Source organism: Seriola aureovittata, chromosome 5, assembly GCF_021018895.1.
Source record: "Seriola aureovittata isolate HTS-2021-v1 ecotype China chromosome 5, ASM2101889v1, whole genome shotgun sequence".
Taxonomy (NCBI): Eukaryota; Metazoa; Chordata; class Actinopteri; order Carangiformes; family Carangidae; genus Seriola; species Seriola aureovittata.
In genome coordinates, this window is record NC_079368.1 from 22,665,701 (window position 1) to 22,680,292 (window position 14,592).

Genomic DNA, 14,592 nt, shown 5'->3' on the forward strand with positions numbered 1-14,592 from the left:
TAAAAGCACAGTAATTACATTACATTTGAATCCTAGTTATGCTGTTGTTTGAATATTCTGATAACACTTTATAACTTTATGTTCTTTGTTTGCATGTTTTTCTGTGTTTTGGTAATGAGCATGGTTGATTAGGAAGACTGTGACTGTGATTGCCATGTTTTAATGGATGAGCAGATTGAATCTTGACATTGAACTTTCAAATTAGTGAAACGTCTTACTGTTTCTTAATTTATATCCTTTTTCTGAGAATGAGATCCTGCAGCTGACTTTGGGAGAGCTGATATCTGAGGGAATGTTGAAACAAAAATGTTGTGATAAAAAATATTAACTCAACCATGTTAACATTTCCAACACGCTGACAGCATTTCCAGCTCAGTCTCTTCAGTCATGAGCCAGGAATGTGCTTGGTGAAACTGGATTTCATTCAGAGGCTGATAAACTGAGCCTTAGTTATCCTTGAGCTGCCATGGTGAAACTTATTCATCAGCAATTTACCTAAGACAATAAAATTCCACAAGTTCAAAAGGCATGAAGCATTAGGAGATTTATTCCAAATATTATTTATTGACAAAGGAGTATGTGATTATAATGACAGTCACAATAAATTATTAAGCTACAGTAAATAACGTATTAAAGCCTTATAAAATACACATAAATATTAACTTAGCTCAAAACATCTTAAACCCAGTTTCCCTTGAGAGTCTATCACAGAACAAAGTGAGTTTGTTAAGCTTTGCAGTCGATAAGCAGTTTAATGTAGAACAGATAAATCAGCCCCCTGTCATTTTCAATCAATAATTAGACAATATAAATGTTATATACATACTGGGCTCAACCCAGGTGTGTGGTGGAGAAGTGCTCTGCAAATCCAGTGGGAAATAAAAAAACAAAAAACAATGAGAATGACTCTAAAATCTCTCAAATCTATTTGCCATCTACAAGACGGCCGGGAGCAAAAGGAGAGAAAACTGCAAAAATAAGCAGAATCTGAACCAGCAGATACGTTTGACGGTCTGCAGCCCCTCGAGCCCCAAAGAGAGTAAATGCATGAACGTTTCCCATTAAAAGTAATTAAGCCAACAGCACCTGATATCTAAAAGCCACGTCTGTGACACAGTCTTTGCACAAAACTTTTTTTTTTTTTTAAATGCTTACTTATGACTTACAGTACTGTGCAAACTGCACTGTTTTGACTGAGTATTCTTCTGGATTAAAAGTGCTTCTGACATGAAGCCTACCACTGTGACTTCTTCCTATGAACCAGCATGAAGCCAACCAGGTCCTCCAGTTTGGTGGAGGCAGTACTGAGAAAACACATTAAAGCTTTGTACGCATGAAAAGATCAGAAATATTATTGCGATCAACATGGCCAGAAGGAGGAAAAGGAGTTGGTTCTGTGCTCCTGTCCATATAAATTGTCCCATCTGACACAGTAAGGAACAGAAAACTGGAGAACATGGAGCTACATCATGCATGAAAACTCATGACTTGAAGTCCCTCTCGTGCATCTCTGTAGGAGTGGTCCTGCTGGTTTAAAACCTCCATCAGTTTGGATTTAGATCAACAGATAAACAAGAGTCCTGAGAGTCCTGTGGACCTCCTTGTCTATCTTCTCAATGATAAACGTGATACCCATTGTGCTTATGGGCAAGGCAATCCAACAACATCTTCTTTGCAGTCTCTCTTACTTTAGATCGGATTTGCCTTAATTTTGTCGTTGATCCAGTCGATGTAATTGGTGACACGGGTATAGACCCCAGGCTTATCCTTGTGCCCACAGCCGTCGCCCCAGCTGATCACACCCATCAGAGTCATCCTGTCATTGTTCCGACAGACGAGTGGGCCGCCAGAGTCTCCCTGTGGGTGAAGTAAAAGAAAAAAATTCAGAGAAGGGAAAAATGAGATTTGAGTAATGTTAACAGCTTTAATTTAATGAGGAAGCGCAATGTAAAAAAATAAGCGTTCTCACCTTGCAGGCGTCGTCAAGCCCGCGGGTGTCACCTGCACACAGCATGTTGGGGGTCACCAGGTGTCCAGACAGCACATCTGGGATGCAGCGCTCGTTGGGCCACAGGCGAACATAACCTCTCTTAACACGCTCTGAGTACTCTGCAGTAACTGTGGAGAGAGTTTCAGTGAATACTTGAGCATCTCCAATCAAAAAATAAATCAATTAAAGGTTTGGGGAAAAGCGTGCTTACACTGCCCTCTGCTGGTCCAGTCAATTAAGTGTAATTTTGCACAGTAGCAGTGAAAAATGAGAGAATGCCATGAATTAGTTGGGAGATTTTCTTACATTCTTTGTCTTTTCCGTAGCCTGAGATCTCACACTCGGTCCAGCTGGGCAGCACCAGCCCAGATTCAGGCAGACACACCGGAAGAACCTCTGGAGAGTTCACAGCACAGATGCCGACGTCCGTCTTCAGCTTCAAGATGGCTGCAAGTGGAAAGTGACCACAGGAAAGTCAGGGTGATGCACTGGGAGACTGTGGGATGATGACTGAAGGATGATTTTAAGTATTAACAAGCATATGCTGCCCACTTAAGGTTCATCACTGCTGAAGGAAAACATGGCAAAGATTATATGCTTAATGTTCACTCACCGATGTCATTGTCAAATGATTCGTTGTCAAATTTCTCATGGATCCAGTACTTCTCAACCTTGAAAATCTGCTCACTGCTGGAATTCTGTTTCCGAAACGTTCTTCCCAAAATCACTTCCAATTTTTCTGCTTTATCTCTGAAAAAAAGAAAGGGAATATGTTTGTATGCTGCATAGCAAACATTTGAAATCATGTATTTTGTGTGTGTGTGTGTGTGTGTGTGTGTGTGTGTGTGTGTGTGTGTGTGTGAGTGTGTGTGCACGATTGAAGGATGTGAGTTTCTCCTACCTTAGCTCGAAGCAATGTGCAGCGGACAGGACCCAACAGGAGTCGATGAGGACTCCTCCACATCGGTGAAAGTGCTGTTTACTACGGGCCTGGTAAACATTAATGGCCGCCTGCCACGGCTGGTCTGTGATGTCGCTCTCTCTGCCCCCAAATATGCGGTACTCCGGGCGATTCAGGGAGTTGTCCGAACGCTGGCCACATGTTGCTACAGAAAGGATAGGTTGCAGGATGATTGTTAAATAAACATAAACACCAAACACGTCAGAGGAAATGGACTCTGGGTGATTTTCATTGGATGTGAGGATGTCCAACCTCTGTTGTTGTTAGAGGTGGGGGCACGTGGGTCGAGAGTGGTGATGATAGAGGGACGTCTCACTGAAAAAGAGGCGACAAGTTTTGGGAAGTCTGTTAGCACACTGCTGCACTGAAGATTTTAGTTCCAGGTAGCTGATCAGTTGTGATAATATTACTTCTATACTTCAACATTGCTGCAAAATGAAACAATGGAAATAAGGGTACTCACAGCATTTAGGTATGTCACACAGCTCCCAGGTCAGCTGCATGTTCTTGTAGGTGTGACACCAAGGACCTGCATCACCATCTGGATTCCTGTTGAATGAAGGAAGAAGAAATGCAATGAAAACCTGAGTTATTCTGCATTATATTATGCAGCCTCTGATGTGTGTTAGTTTGATCATATTGTGTGCGTTGGCATATCTACCTGCAGAAGCTGTGGCTGCCAAGCCCTAGCTCCAATGCATCAGATCTCCAAGCATTGTTGCGCTTACGCTTGAGAGCAGGAGAGTCCCATGGGAGACAACGAGAGCCGCTCTTTGTAACAGATTTTGTGCCTCTGTAGGACTGACCAGAGCCCAGAACACATTGTTGGTTCTTATCTGCTCCAAAACACAGAGAAAAAAGTATTTAAGCAAGTGTTTAAGCGATTAAGTATGTAATTGCTTGTATTTCAGTTTACTGAATATTAACTTCTTGTAAAACTGTACCTTCTGGACATTTGGGCAGAGAACAGAACTCCCACACGATCTGAGTGCCTTTATAGATGTAACACCAAGTAGTGCTGTCATTGTCAGGGTTCCTGATAGGGACAAAGAAAGGCAAGGACAGTGAGTAAATATCTTCACTGCTCACATAAATGATGAACAATTGCATCGTAAATAAAAGAGTTTTAAAGTACATCATCCTAACAAGGTTTTGCTAAATTAGACAGATTATCACATCGTCCAGTTCTTCACTTTTTTTCCTGCCTTCTTTCTCGCCAAGTCATCAATTCACCTGTTATTCCATATCCCATATCCATAACCCCTATAATCCTTTGCTTGCGCCTCTCAAAGTAAGACACATTCAGGGGCTAATGCATCATTCCCGCAGGGTCGACTAAAACTTGACCAGTATGTTTTGGGTTATCAGATCCCCTTCTCAGTTGAATGGACCCAATGAACATTTGCAATTCAACACATTACACTTGTCATATACCTGCAGAAGTTGTGATTGCCGAGTCCAAGACTGGTGGCGTCCACTTTCCTAGCCGTGAACCTCTTTCCTCTCAGAGACGTTGCGTTCCAGTTGATGCACTCTGCTCCTGTATAGGTGATACTCCATGTCCCACGGTACCCTACACCATGCCCCGCAACACACTTCTCATTGGTGTCTGTTGGAGAAAGGGACAAAGTTAAATTGAATATAGTGTCAGTTATTTATAGCTGAGACTGGAATCACTCTAATAACTGATACAGTTCATTTATTATGACACAATAAAACACATATTGGATCTGGAGAGACTTAAGCCGTTGAAAATATTTGGGAAAATTATGAAAACATTGTTATTTCTTATACAAGACATTAAACTCACAACTTGTGTCCTAATGGCATTTATATCATTGTTTTCCAATTAGTGGTTTAAAGCAATGGCCAAACAGAAAGTATGCAATCAGATTTATTGAGTCTGGCCACTCTTAACTCATTACTCTTTGGCTGAAATCACTTCACTGTGACCACTGGCGTTCACATAATTATCCCACTGGGAGGGTGGGGCGTCCCTAAAGCCTCAAGGAGTCACCCGCAGAAACGCAAACATTCATAGCCCAGAATGTGTTTCCATTGTTTATGATCCTTTCTTCTTCTCTCCAAACCACAGGCCCATGACACCTCTGTATGAGTCACACAGTCAGACTGTGACCTTATCAAGACTCACTAACAAGTTTGTAGAACGTTTTAATTAATGTTGGACACCATGTTATGGACATGGCTGCGTTTATTGCTGCTTTAAAGTAAAACACTAAATTGGAAAAGTGAATATTTGGGTTTTGGACTGTTGGTAGGACAAAATAAGATGTCACGCTGCATGCTGGGAAACTATCACGATTTTCTCACATTTCGCAGAAAAAAAAATTTAACAATTAAATGAGAAAAATATGTGAATTAATAAAAAAATAATTGTGAGCTATATTAAAAAGATAATTTTGTACTTACTGATCTCACATCGAGGCCCAGTGAAGCCTGCGGGACACTGGCAAATGTAATCTGAGGTGTATACAGCCTCCTTACAGGTTCCACCGTTGTAACAATGAGACACGTAGCAATCTGTAAAGGACAGACAGATCCAGTTAGTCAGTCATACATCATCCAGCTCTTCAGCCCACAAACAATTAGAATAATCAGAATCTGATTGATTGGCCATGACCACTTGCGTAGACAGAGAATTAAATCTGTGAGTTTGGCCTCATGTGTCACACTTGACGTAAAAACATGGAGTAGTATGTCGTAGTAAGGTCTGTGTGCATCCTGACTCTCTTCTTACTAGGAAACGTCGTCATTGCTTCACTTTTAAATATATCATGCCGTTGCCAAGGGGTTTTTCCCAGAGCAGAGCTGGATTTATGCCATCACCAGTCCTGTTTGTCATTTGTTATTTCAACTTTTCCTAAAGGCTAGCGTTCCGAATAACAGCACCCCACTCGCTGTCAGTGGTGTGAGCTCACAGACGGTGCAGACTGAAAATGTGGTTGTAATTTGTCTGAGGGAGGGGCAATCATGCTTCGCAGAATTCGTCAATGGGGGTGAAAGTGCGCATGAGGGCCGGGCTGGCAAGAGTATTTCAGACTAAACTACACCCACTCAAAAAACACAGAAAGCCAACAGCTCTTCATTTGGATGCACTGAAATAACAGAGATTTGGACACATGAACGTGCAGAGCCAACAGAAAATAATCATCTGAGGTTGTCACAGAAAGTTAGAGGTAAAATGAAGCTATAATGAAAGAGGTTAGGGAGGGAAGGCAAGCAGGTTGACAGGCAAATTAACAAACAGGATTATATTCTGCTCTAAAAAAAAAAGTCTGACAAGAAACTAAGACAAGAAAAATCAGCCAGTCCATATGTGTTTGTGTGTCTGTGCATTCATATCACACTCACTGATGACGGGCACAACATGACAAAGCTCTCGTCCTCTGAATGCACAACGGCAATACTCCACACGCTGTCCCTTCCATCGCAGCCAAGTGTCCCCATAACTACGCACTGCCGATAGCTCACTATCCACACAACGTGCTGAGAAAACACACACACACACACACACACAAACACAAACAATAAGTATACAGCCGATCAAACAGGAAGACACAGGCAAACTGAATCACTGTCACATATAAAAGGAGTTACAAGCATGAAGGTACAAAAAGGGGAGGGACACATGACAAACACATGAATGACTACAGAGAATTAAAAGAACATGAGGAAGATGAGGATGGTGATGGTGTGATTAGGGAAGAAAAAGTGTGATGGGGCTCACAGGACGTGTCAAAGGAAGGTGAAGACTTCTGGACATGAACAATCAAAAGCGTCCCTCTAGCTGGCTGCCTGACAGGCTCACCTCTGTAAAAACGAGTCCCTCTCTTAGTGCGGAGCAGCTCCACCTGCAACAGGAAAGACGAGTTAAACACAGAGCGGCAGCGGATGGGAACTGGTTGCATGGTCCTGGTTTCCAGCCGAGGTAGCCAGTGATTTTATTTCATTTCTTCAGGATACTGTGAAAATAAACTTGCACAGGCTTGGAACTTTCTGCACAAATAATCCACCCTAGTCAGCATTTAGCTGCCTTTAAGTTTGACTCAAACATCACGTGTTGGCACACACAGTACAGTAGTGCTCCAATAACAGAGATTTTAAACTGGGCTGCAGGACAGCAGTGAGTTTATGAGTTTATTGTTTCAAAATCAGTTCAAATACAGTTAACATTTTTCCATTTAAAATATTGCTGTTCAGCAGCTGACTCTAAAGTCTCGGATGTTGAAGTTTTAGGCAAACCAGTCAATGATCAAAGCTGCAATGCAACAAACACATAAATGCAACAATATTAAACAGACTAAATGTTTGCTCAGATGGATTATAAACCATAAGAATTGAAATGCATCAAGACAAGTGTGCAGGATTTGCAGTTATTGGGCTGGAGCATGCAAAACCACTCATCTGGTCTCTCACTGACAAGGAGTGCAGTACTTACATTGCCCGCTAGGCTGCAGCAGAGAGCAGAAAGGAGACTTAATAGCCCAAGTAGTCGGATCATGTCTTCAACTCAAGTGGTCTTCGATCTGCAGGAAGTAGAATATAAATACATGTTTAATACACATGTAAGCAGTGATACCATGAGAAGCTGTGTGTGGGGAAAAGCAAAGACCAGAGACCACAATTATAATAATCATAAGACCAATCAGATTCTGGTCATGCAATATATAACATAATATAATATAATATAATATAAAAATGATCAGTGATCAAGCTGTGAATAGTGAGAACACTGACCATTTATTTCCTGCAACCTCACACACACACACACACACACACACACACACAAAAGCTGAAAACATTGGCAACTGTGTACAGTGGGGCGACTTGAAAAAAAAATCCATACAGGCATTTCAATGTTACATGTCTTTCGGTATAAATCTTTTGTCTTTGTAAATACTGAGCCAACAATCGCAGGAAAAAGATCAGCACTGGTCACCTTCTCCAAGCGGTGCTGTCTCTCTGCTCAGCTTCCTTCCTCCATCCCTATGCCTTTCCTCTGAAAATCGACCTTTGGGGTGAGGGACACCGTTTGGGAGGAAAGGGTGGGCAAGGTGGGGTGCTTATGGGAAACGGGAGGTCATTTCTAGTTCCTTGAAGTTGTGTTGACAGGAAGTTGTAACAGCCTGTGCTTAACAGTCTGATGGGGGAGAGTGAATGGGTTCCACAAGCTTGTGCTGTGTTCATCACAGAAGCCCAATCCCACAACTTACTTACATCCACATAGCCGTATAACCAATCCACTTATCATTATTCATCTATTTCTTCCCACTGGGACTAAACAGGAAGCAGATTATCTTTATGCCAAACATGAGACGCTGATAACTCCATCAGACAACACAATCCGCACAACCCTGGTGTGATGAAAGGCAGCATGCACAAGCAAAAAGTTTCTGCAACATACTGGCAGCATCTCTTCCCTAACAGAGAAAAGCAGCAGCTGTAGGAGGATAAAGTGACTTAGGACTTTAAGGGGGGGGGGGGCAGAAGGGAGGCCTGGTGCACGAAAAAGTGTCTAAACTCGTATTTCCCTTTTATACTTCTAGACTACAGAAAGATGTGGGTATCAGATTTGTTCCTCTTCTCTGTTTTAAAGGAAACATATTGTGAAGAAAGGAGGTACAGAGGAGAGCGCTTGTTGCTCCTCAGTCAAGTGTGAGTAAACATGAGTCACAAAAGAAGGAGGGGGGTGGAGGGTGGGGGGTGGGGCAGGACGGGGGGGCAGAAGGGGAAAATGGGGAAGAGAAGAAAGTTGCACACAATCAGGACTGGAATGTAAAAATGGCCTAAAAATAAAGAACTTCCAAGCTGCTTTGAAAATAATCTTGAGGAACTTCTACAGACACATGCACGCAAAGAACCAGACATACAAGCAGTAATCATCCGCATACAGGCCTGCACCGACTCTTCTATTCTTGTGTAAGTCTTTATACTCTCCTCTCTGTCGGCTCGGTCTCCACTGACTCACGTTCTGTGGTTGGCTGAGTTAATAGAAAACAGCACTGTGTTTTGATATATCAGCAAGGTATGTGGTGTGTAGTTGCCAGTGTTAGCTGGCAACCACACACACATACATGCATACTCTCACACACACACACACACACACACACACACATACCTGCACAAAGTGCTCAGGACCGTGGAGCTAATCAAACACCTACACAAAGATTTACTGCTCATTCCGCTCATTGTTCATAGGAACAAAGACCCCCTGCACCCCATCCCAGGACTTCACTTTTAAAACACAGACACACACGTATTCACACACTCACCATTAAGAGGACAGGTCCCTTGAAAACTGTCCTTGCGTCAGACTAATAGAAACCCTGTTGTCCTTCACTTTCCCCCTCCAACTGAGCCTCACTGGCAGGGTGACAACAACACTAGTTTCCTTTTTGTTTCCTTTGTGCAGCTGTTCAGTCACCCCTCTCTCAAGCCCTGTCAGCTAAAAACACGTGCTTCCTGCCAGTACATATCAGCACACGCACGCACAAAAACATACACCAACACGCACTCATCAGACATGAACATATGTGTATCCCACCCTGTTAAAAGTCTGTGGTATCTGAGATGCAGAGGCCCTGTTTGGATGCCATCATTTCTGCTACTTTGACAATACCACAATGTAACTAGCCTGATTAATACATATGACACAGACCATAAACACACAAAATGAACATGTATATGACAAACTCTCACTTACAGGATACAGAGTTCAAACTTTTATATACAATGTAACTACCAAAAAACTTGCATTTATCTGACTCCCAGAATCCCTTATTTGCTTTGACTGTATTACGTTATATTTGATGTGATTTCTGTTACAAAATGCATTTTATTGGAATTCTGAACATTTCAAATATGACAGCTCATTACAGAACAGTCATGCAAAATGATCAGGTGCAACAACAAAAAATACCTCTTACTTACTCATGTCATGCTAATTTGGTAACCCTGTTCTGTCCACATAGCAGACAAAGGTCAAAATCTAGAATGATTAAAAAGAGCATCATAACTAACAAAAAACATAAGCAACTATTCAGTTAACTCCTTACATATTCTTCCCCCCATTAAGTAGAATGAGATAAAATCCAAACTTTGATCACTATAACAGCTGGTCTTTTTTCTGGAAGGGTTACAGCCAAGATTGATGTCTCACTCTGCTTGTAGGGACTGGAGCTATAGAAATGTTGACTGACAGTAAGATAGAGGAATTAGTTCATGAGCAAGCCGCTCTTAAAACGGGAGCAAGACACCGACGTCTCACAGGCGCTGATGGGGTTAAAGCATTCGTCAGTTACACCCAATGTGTTATTAGTTGAAACATGCACAGCCACATATGCAGCCTGAGGAGTGTGATTCCCCTAGTAGGTCAAATATGAATGGAAGAAATGAAAACATCTTTACAGTAGCAGCAGCCAGACTATGAGTCAGCAGCAGCTTCCTAACAACAATTTGCAGATGCACAAGTTTAGTGCATCCACTTTAGATCCATCCAAGATAATAAGGTAGACACACATAAACAAACTCTTACACACAAGAATTTATGTCCAGAGCGGAGAGCTTTGAACTGTTTTCTTCCACCAAAGTTATTCATTTCCTATTTGTGCGCAGTTTCAGTGTATTTAGTGGAACTGCTTTTCAAGTGCTGACCACAGTCTTCTACATTTAGCGGTGAGTTCACTGGACCATTAGCGAGGATGTGTAATGATGATGGCGTGCTGAGGTTGTAGAGGTCTGAGATGACACATTTTTTGTTTTCCAGCAACAAGACCAGAATGTCCAAGTCTAAAGCGGTGAGAACGGTTAAGACTGTGTGCAGGGAGCATAGTTGCATCTACCTGTGAAGTTCAAATTATGGTTCAGTGTGCACTTTAAAGCATCTCTGAGGCTCCTCTGCCTGTATCTCCTATGCAAATGTCAGAACTGATACCAAAAAGAGCTTGCATTGGGTGGACTGCCAACACTGGGACCCAGGGGAGGAAATGGCACAGGACACACCTTTGCAATGCACTTTGGCACTTTTATGGTCTTATTTACTTTGGCACTGAAGTCAGGGTTCATAAAAATATTTCTTAGAAATCTAAACATGGCTGGATTGTGAACAGCATTCCCATTCTCTTGTCACGGCACGCTGGCAGTGTCCGTTTCCGGAAGTAAATCTGAACATCATAACGTGTTTTTGAACTGGTTTGACCTGCTGGGATCCCTTAACCTGTATTCAACCTTTTACAATAGCTTTTACAATAGCTTCAGTTTAGGTGTTGTTCCTTCATTTAAAAAGGTTTGCATGTGTGTAGCATGTTTGCTGATGATGTGCTACGTGATGTCATCTTGATAAGCAAGTTACTCAGAGGGCATTATGCATTCTTTACTCAGGGGATTTTCGGCCAGACTTCAATTAACCAGCTGTGATCCGGCTCTGTAAAGTCTCGCAGAACAGAGAGCTGCATTGTTACCCTCCAGCTTCCTTCTGTGCACAATGTGAAGCATTCAACTTCTTATCAGGAAGGAACACAAAATTCATACAGCCAAAAGAAGCAGGTGTTCATCAGAAATGAGTATACACTGAGGAGATAATGGAGCTGAAAGAACTACGTGGAAGGAGATGAAAGGATGGAGAGAGAGAGAGAAACGTGAGCGGAGAAAAAAGAGGGAGAGGAGGAAAATGTAATTAGAAACCCAAGGTTCAGCAGAAAGAGGGTGAGTAGTCCTGAGTCATCCTTGCTTCCAGGACTGCACAGAGAAAGAAGGAGAAGGAGACACGGACGGAGGAATTGATGGGATTTACAACCACAACCGAGACCATTATATGATCAGTCAGATGGGAAGAGTAGAGATGTGAAAGAGAGCTTTTGTCCAGATTCAGTCTAGTATTGAATTAATAACTCTCAAGGGATTCAGTTTCATCTTCTGTTCATTGTTCCCAGAGTCTGCTCCAGCTCTATCATCTCTCTGACCTAGTCTTAACTTACAGCTTTATGAGCCAAACTACTGATCCTATGAGTCACAAACATCAACTTGAGGCACAAACCCAGCTGACCACACTGCAGGGAATGCAGATAATGGATACATAATCTACTTTGTGTCAACATGCAAACAGTACAGAGTGTCAGTGCGATGGAGACTCAGCGCTGACTGATGGTGCTGGGGAGGAGACGCAAATCCAACTCATTAATTTGATAAGGCAGTGATCCTGTGCAGAGCCTGGCTTGAGTGGTAGACAGATACAGATGCACACCATACACACACACACACACACACAACACACACACACACACACACACACACACACACATGCTGGGAATCACAGTATCATAGCACGGATGTTCCTCCACACACACACACACACACACACACACACACAAAGTCCAGCAGCAGAGTACAATATCACCATGTTCTTGTAACATCTAAAGAAGCAACTACAGAACACTTTATGATTTTGTATTGCAAGGAGAGATTTCAAATGACCTTGATAACAACAAATGACTGATTAACTCTTGAGTGTGTGGGGGGATGTGTACAGGGTTCCCACCAGATTAAACAGGTGGATGTGTCCGCCAAGATGTAATGTGTCATGTTGAATCATCTTCCTCTTCCTCTCTGTATTTCTGATCTTACTTTACATTCACAAAAGTTGAATTTGATTTTGCTGATTAGCATTAAATAATACAAGAGAGCTGTGTGTCAAGCTAACTCCATATCATCCAATCACATTTGATTATCCATTTGCATTTGATTAAAGGTAACTATCCCAAAGAAAGTATTTTAACCTTCAACCTTTAAGTTGATTAGACTATTATTACTATGGTTGGGTAATATTTTGATATAACTGAATAGAGTCTTGCAGTAGAATCTTGCATAACAGATTAAATCCCTACTTCTACTTGACACAAGCAAATAATAACCATCCATTCACTATACTGCTTATTCTTTGAGGGTCGCAGGGAGCTGGAGCCAATCCCACATCAAATAACAACCGTGCAATATTTTCAAGACAGTGTCATTATCTACGCAAGTGATCTATAAACTCTACAGCCTCAGATAATAATGATGCTTAAATAACACGAGTCAAACTGAAAGAGAAAAAGAACTGAAGTTGCCACTTGAGGAGAAAGCAGCATGGTGCACAGTCTGGATAGATCTGTATCGCGAGAGCATCAACGAAAAAGGAAAATACCCACTTACCCACTGAAATCTTCTGTCTTCTCGGTATGTTTGCAGTAGAAATGTCAGTGTCCTCGGGATTAGTGGCTCGGACTGAGTTGGCTTTCACTCTGCTCCCCGCTTTTATCGCAGCGCTCCAGCCCTGCCGGTGCGCGGAGGGGGAGGGCTGCTGTGACCTCAGCGGCGAAGCGTTGGCCGTTTGGGCCGGATGCTGATGCAGCCGGCTGGGTGGTGCCGAGACGGGACGGGACGGTCCCAAGTGCTTCGAAAGGTTGAGAAGGCAAATCACTCATTTAGTTAGAAATGTGTGTTTTCTGAGGTGTGTGATCGGGTAATCTTTTTTAGCTATCATTTCGCCCAATGTCAAGGACAAATATGAAAATTCATCATTTTGTATGGATTTTAAAACACTAGTTGTGTAGTGTTTATAATGTTGTTTGACCTTTCTCAACAGATGTGAGAAAATATGAATATTCAGTTTTATTGAAATGTATTTATTATCTGTTTTAATATAAATAAGCTATTCATCTCTCAAGGCACCAGGGTAAAAAACTTGTTGTTTAGCCCATATTGACTCCCATTATACATGTGGATATGTTTCAGGTCATAAACTATATCTTGAGTTGATAATGTACTTCAGAGGTGCAAATTTCAAACAAATTTTCAATTAATCAAATTGGGTAGACCAAACGACACGATGTAAACAGAGGGCTTTTGGAAATAAGATAAGATAAGATACAATTAAAGTGACTATAGGTGCTGAGTGACATACAAACTGGCATCCCTATTAATTTTTCACACTGTCAGTGCCCTCTGGCAGTCTTTGATGGGCTGTGGATCACACCACATCTGTGTGGTTAACCATTTGGCACCAGGAGTCATTTGTTAAACCCACTGTCCTCCTTATTCAGCCCAGCCACTCCTCAAGAAATCAGTCACTTAGGCTCAAGAATAGCTCCAATTTTTGTTTGGGCAATAGTGATTTTACTTGCATTGGATAATTCATGTTCATTGCTTTTACTGTCTATTAACTTAACTCCACATTAAATAGCTGAACACACAGCACTTTAGGATGTAGTGGTCGAGGGTAATAAACTTGGCGTCTGCCCTCTTTGCTTCCATCTGTGTTAAGTTAGAGCACACTCCCACTACTTGATGAGAAAATCCCATACTTACATACATACATACGCACACACACACACACACACACACACACACACACACACACACAAACACACACACACACACACACACGCACACACAGACACATTGGGTGGTGAAAGATACTTGCATCATGTAATCTATTACAGATGACTCAAAATGAAAGTTATGCATTACATCAGGTTCCTGCAACAATGCCAGGAGTCATATCTCTTAGAGATATTTTTTATTCTCATTTAAAAAAAACTATCAAATTCTTTAAACATAACTGACCATGCAAAACCTCCCTTGT

At 41.9% G+C, this 14,592-nt stretch overlaps 1 protein-coding gene across 2 annotated transcripts; it reads right to left on the bottom strand.

Annotated features, from left to right (window-relative positions):
* Positions 1–529: 529 nt before the first annotated feature.
* Positions 530–13,316, bottom strand: plat (plasminogen activator, tissue). 2 transcript variants are annotated; one of them, XM_056377188.1, is made up of 15 exons: positions 13,161–13,316; positions 7,411–7,498; positions 6,781–6,823; positions 6,324–6,458; positions 5,382–5,492; positions 4,386–4,560; positions 3,896–3,987; positions 3,613–3,787; positions 3,415–3,500; positions 3,204–3,266; positions 2,892–3,096; positions 2,604–2,740; positions 2,297–2,437; positions 1,970–2,118; positions 530–1,857 (listed from the first exon to the last, which is right to left on the bottom strand). In XM_056377188.1, the coding sequence occupies exons 2-15, from the start codon at positions 7,471–7,473 to the stop codon at positions 1,690–1,692; spliced, it is 1,743 nt and encodes a 580-aa protein (XP_056233163.1). In that variant the 5' UTR covers positions 7,474–7,498; positions 13,161–13,316; the 3' UTR covers positions 530–1,689. The 2 variants fall into 2 exon arrangements, with proteins under 2 accessions (XP_056233163.1, XP_056233162.1); XM_056377187.1 differs by having other exon boundaries at positions 6,700–6,823.
* Positions 13,317–14,592: the final 1,276 nt, after the last annotated feature.

Coding starts and splice junctions, on each gene's coding strand:
- plat (XM_056377187.1), bottom strand. CDS start 7,473: ATGATCCGACTACTTGGGCTATTAAGTCTCCTTTCTGCTCTCTGCTGC. Junction 5,493..6,323: donor TCATGTTGTGCCCGTCATCA/GTGAGTGTGATA, acceptor TGTCCTTTACAG/ATTGCTACGTGTCTCATTGT. Junction 2,438..2,603: donor ATCATTTGACAATGACATCG/GTGAGTGAACAT, acceptor TTCCACTTGCAG/CCATCTTGAAGCTGAAGACG.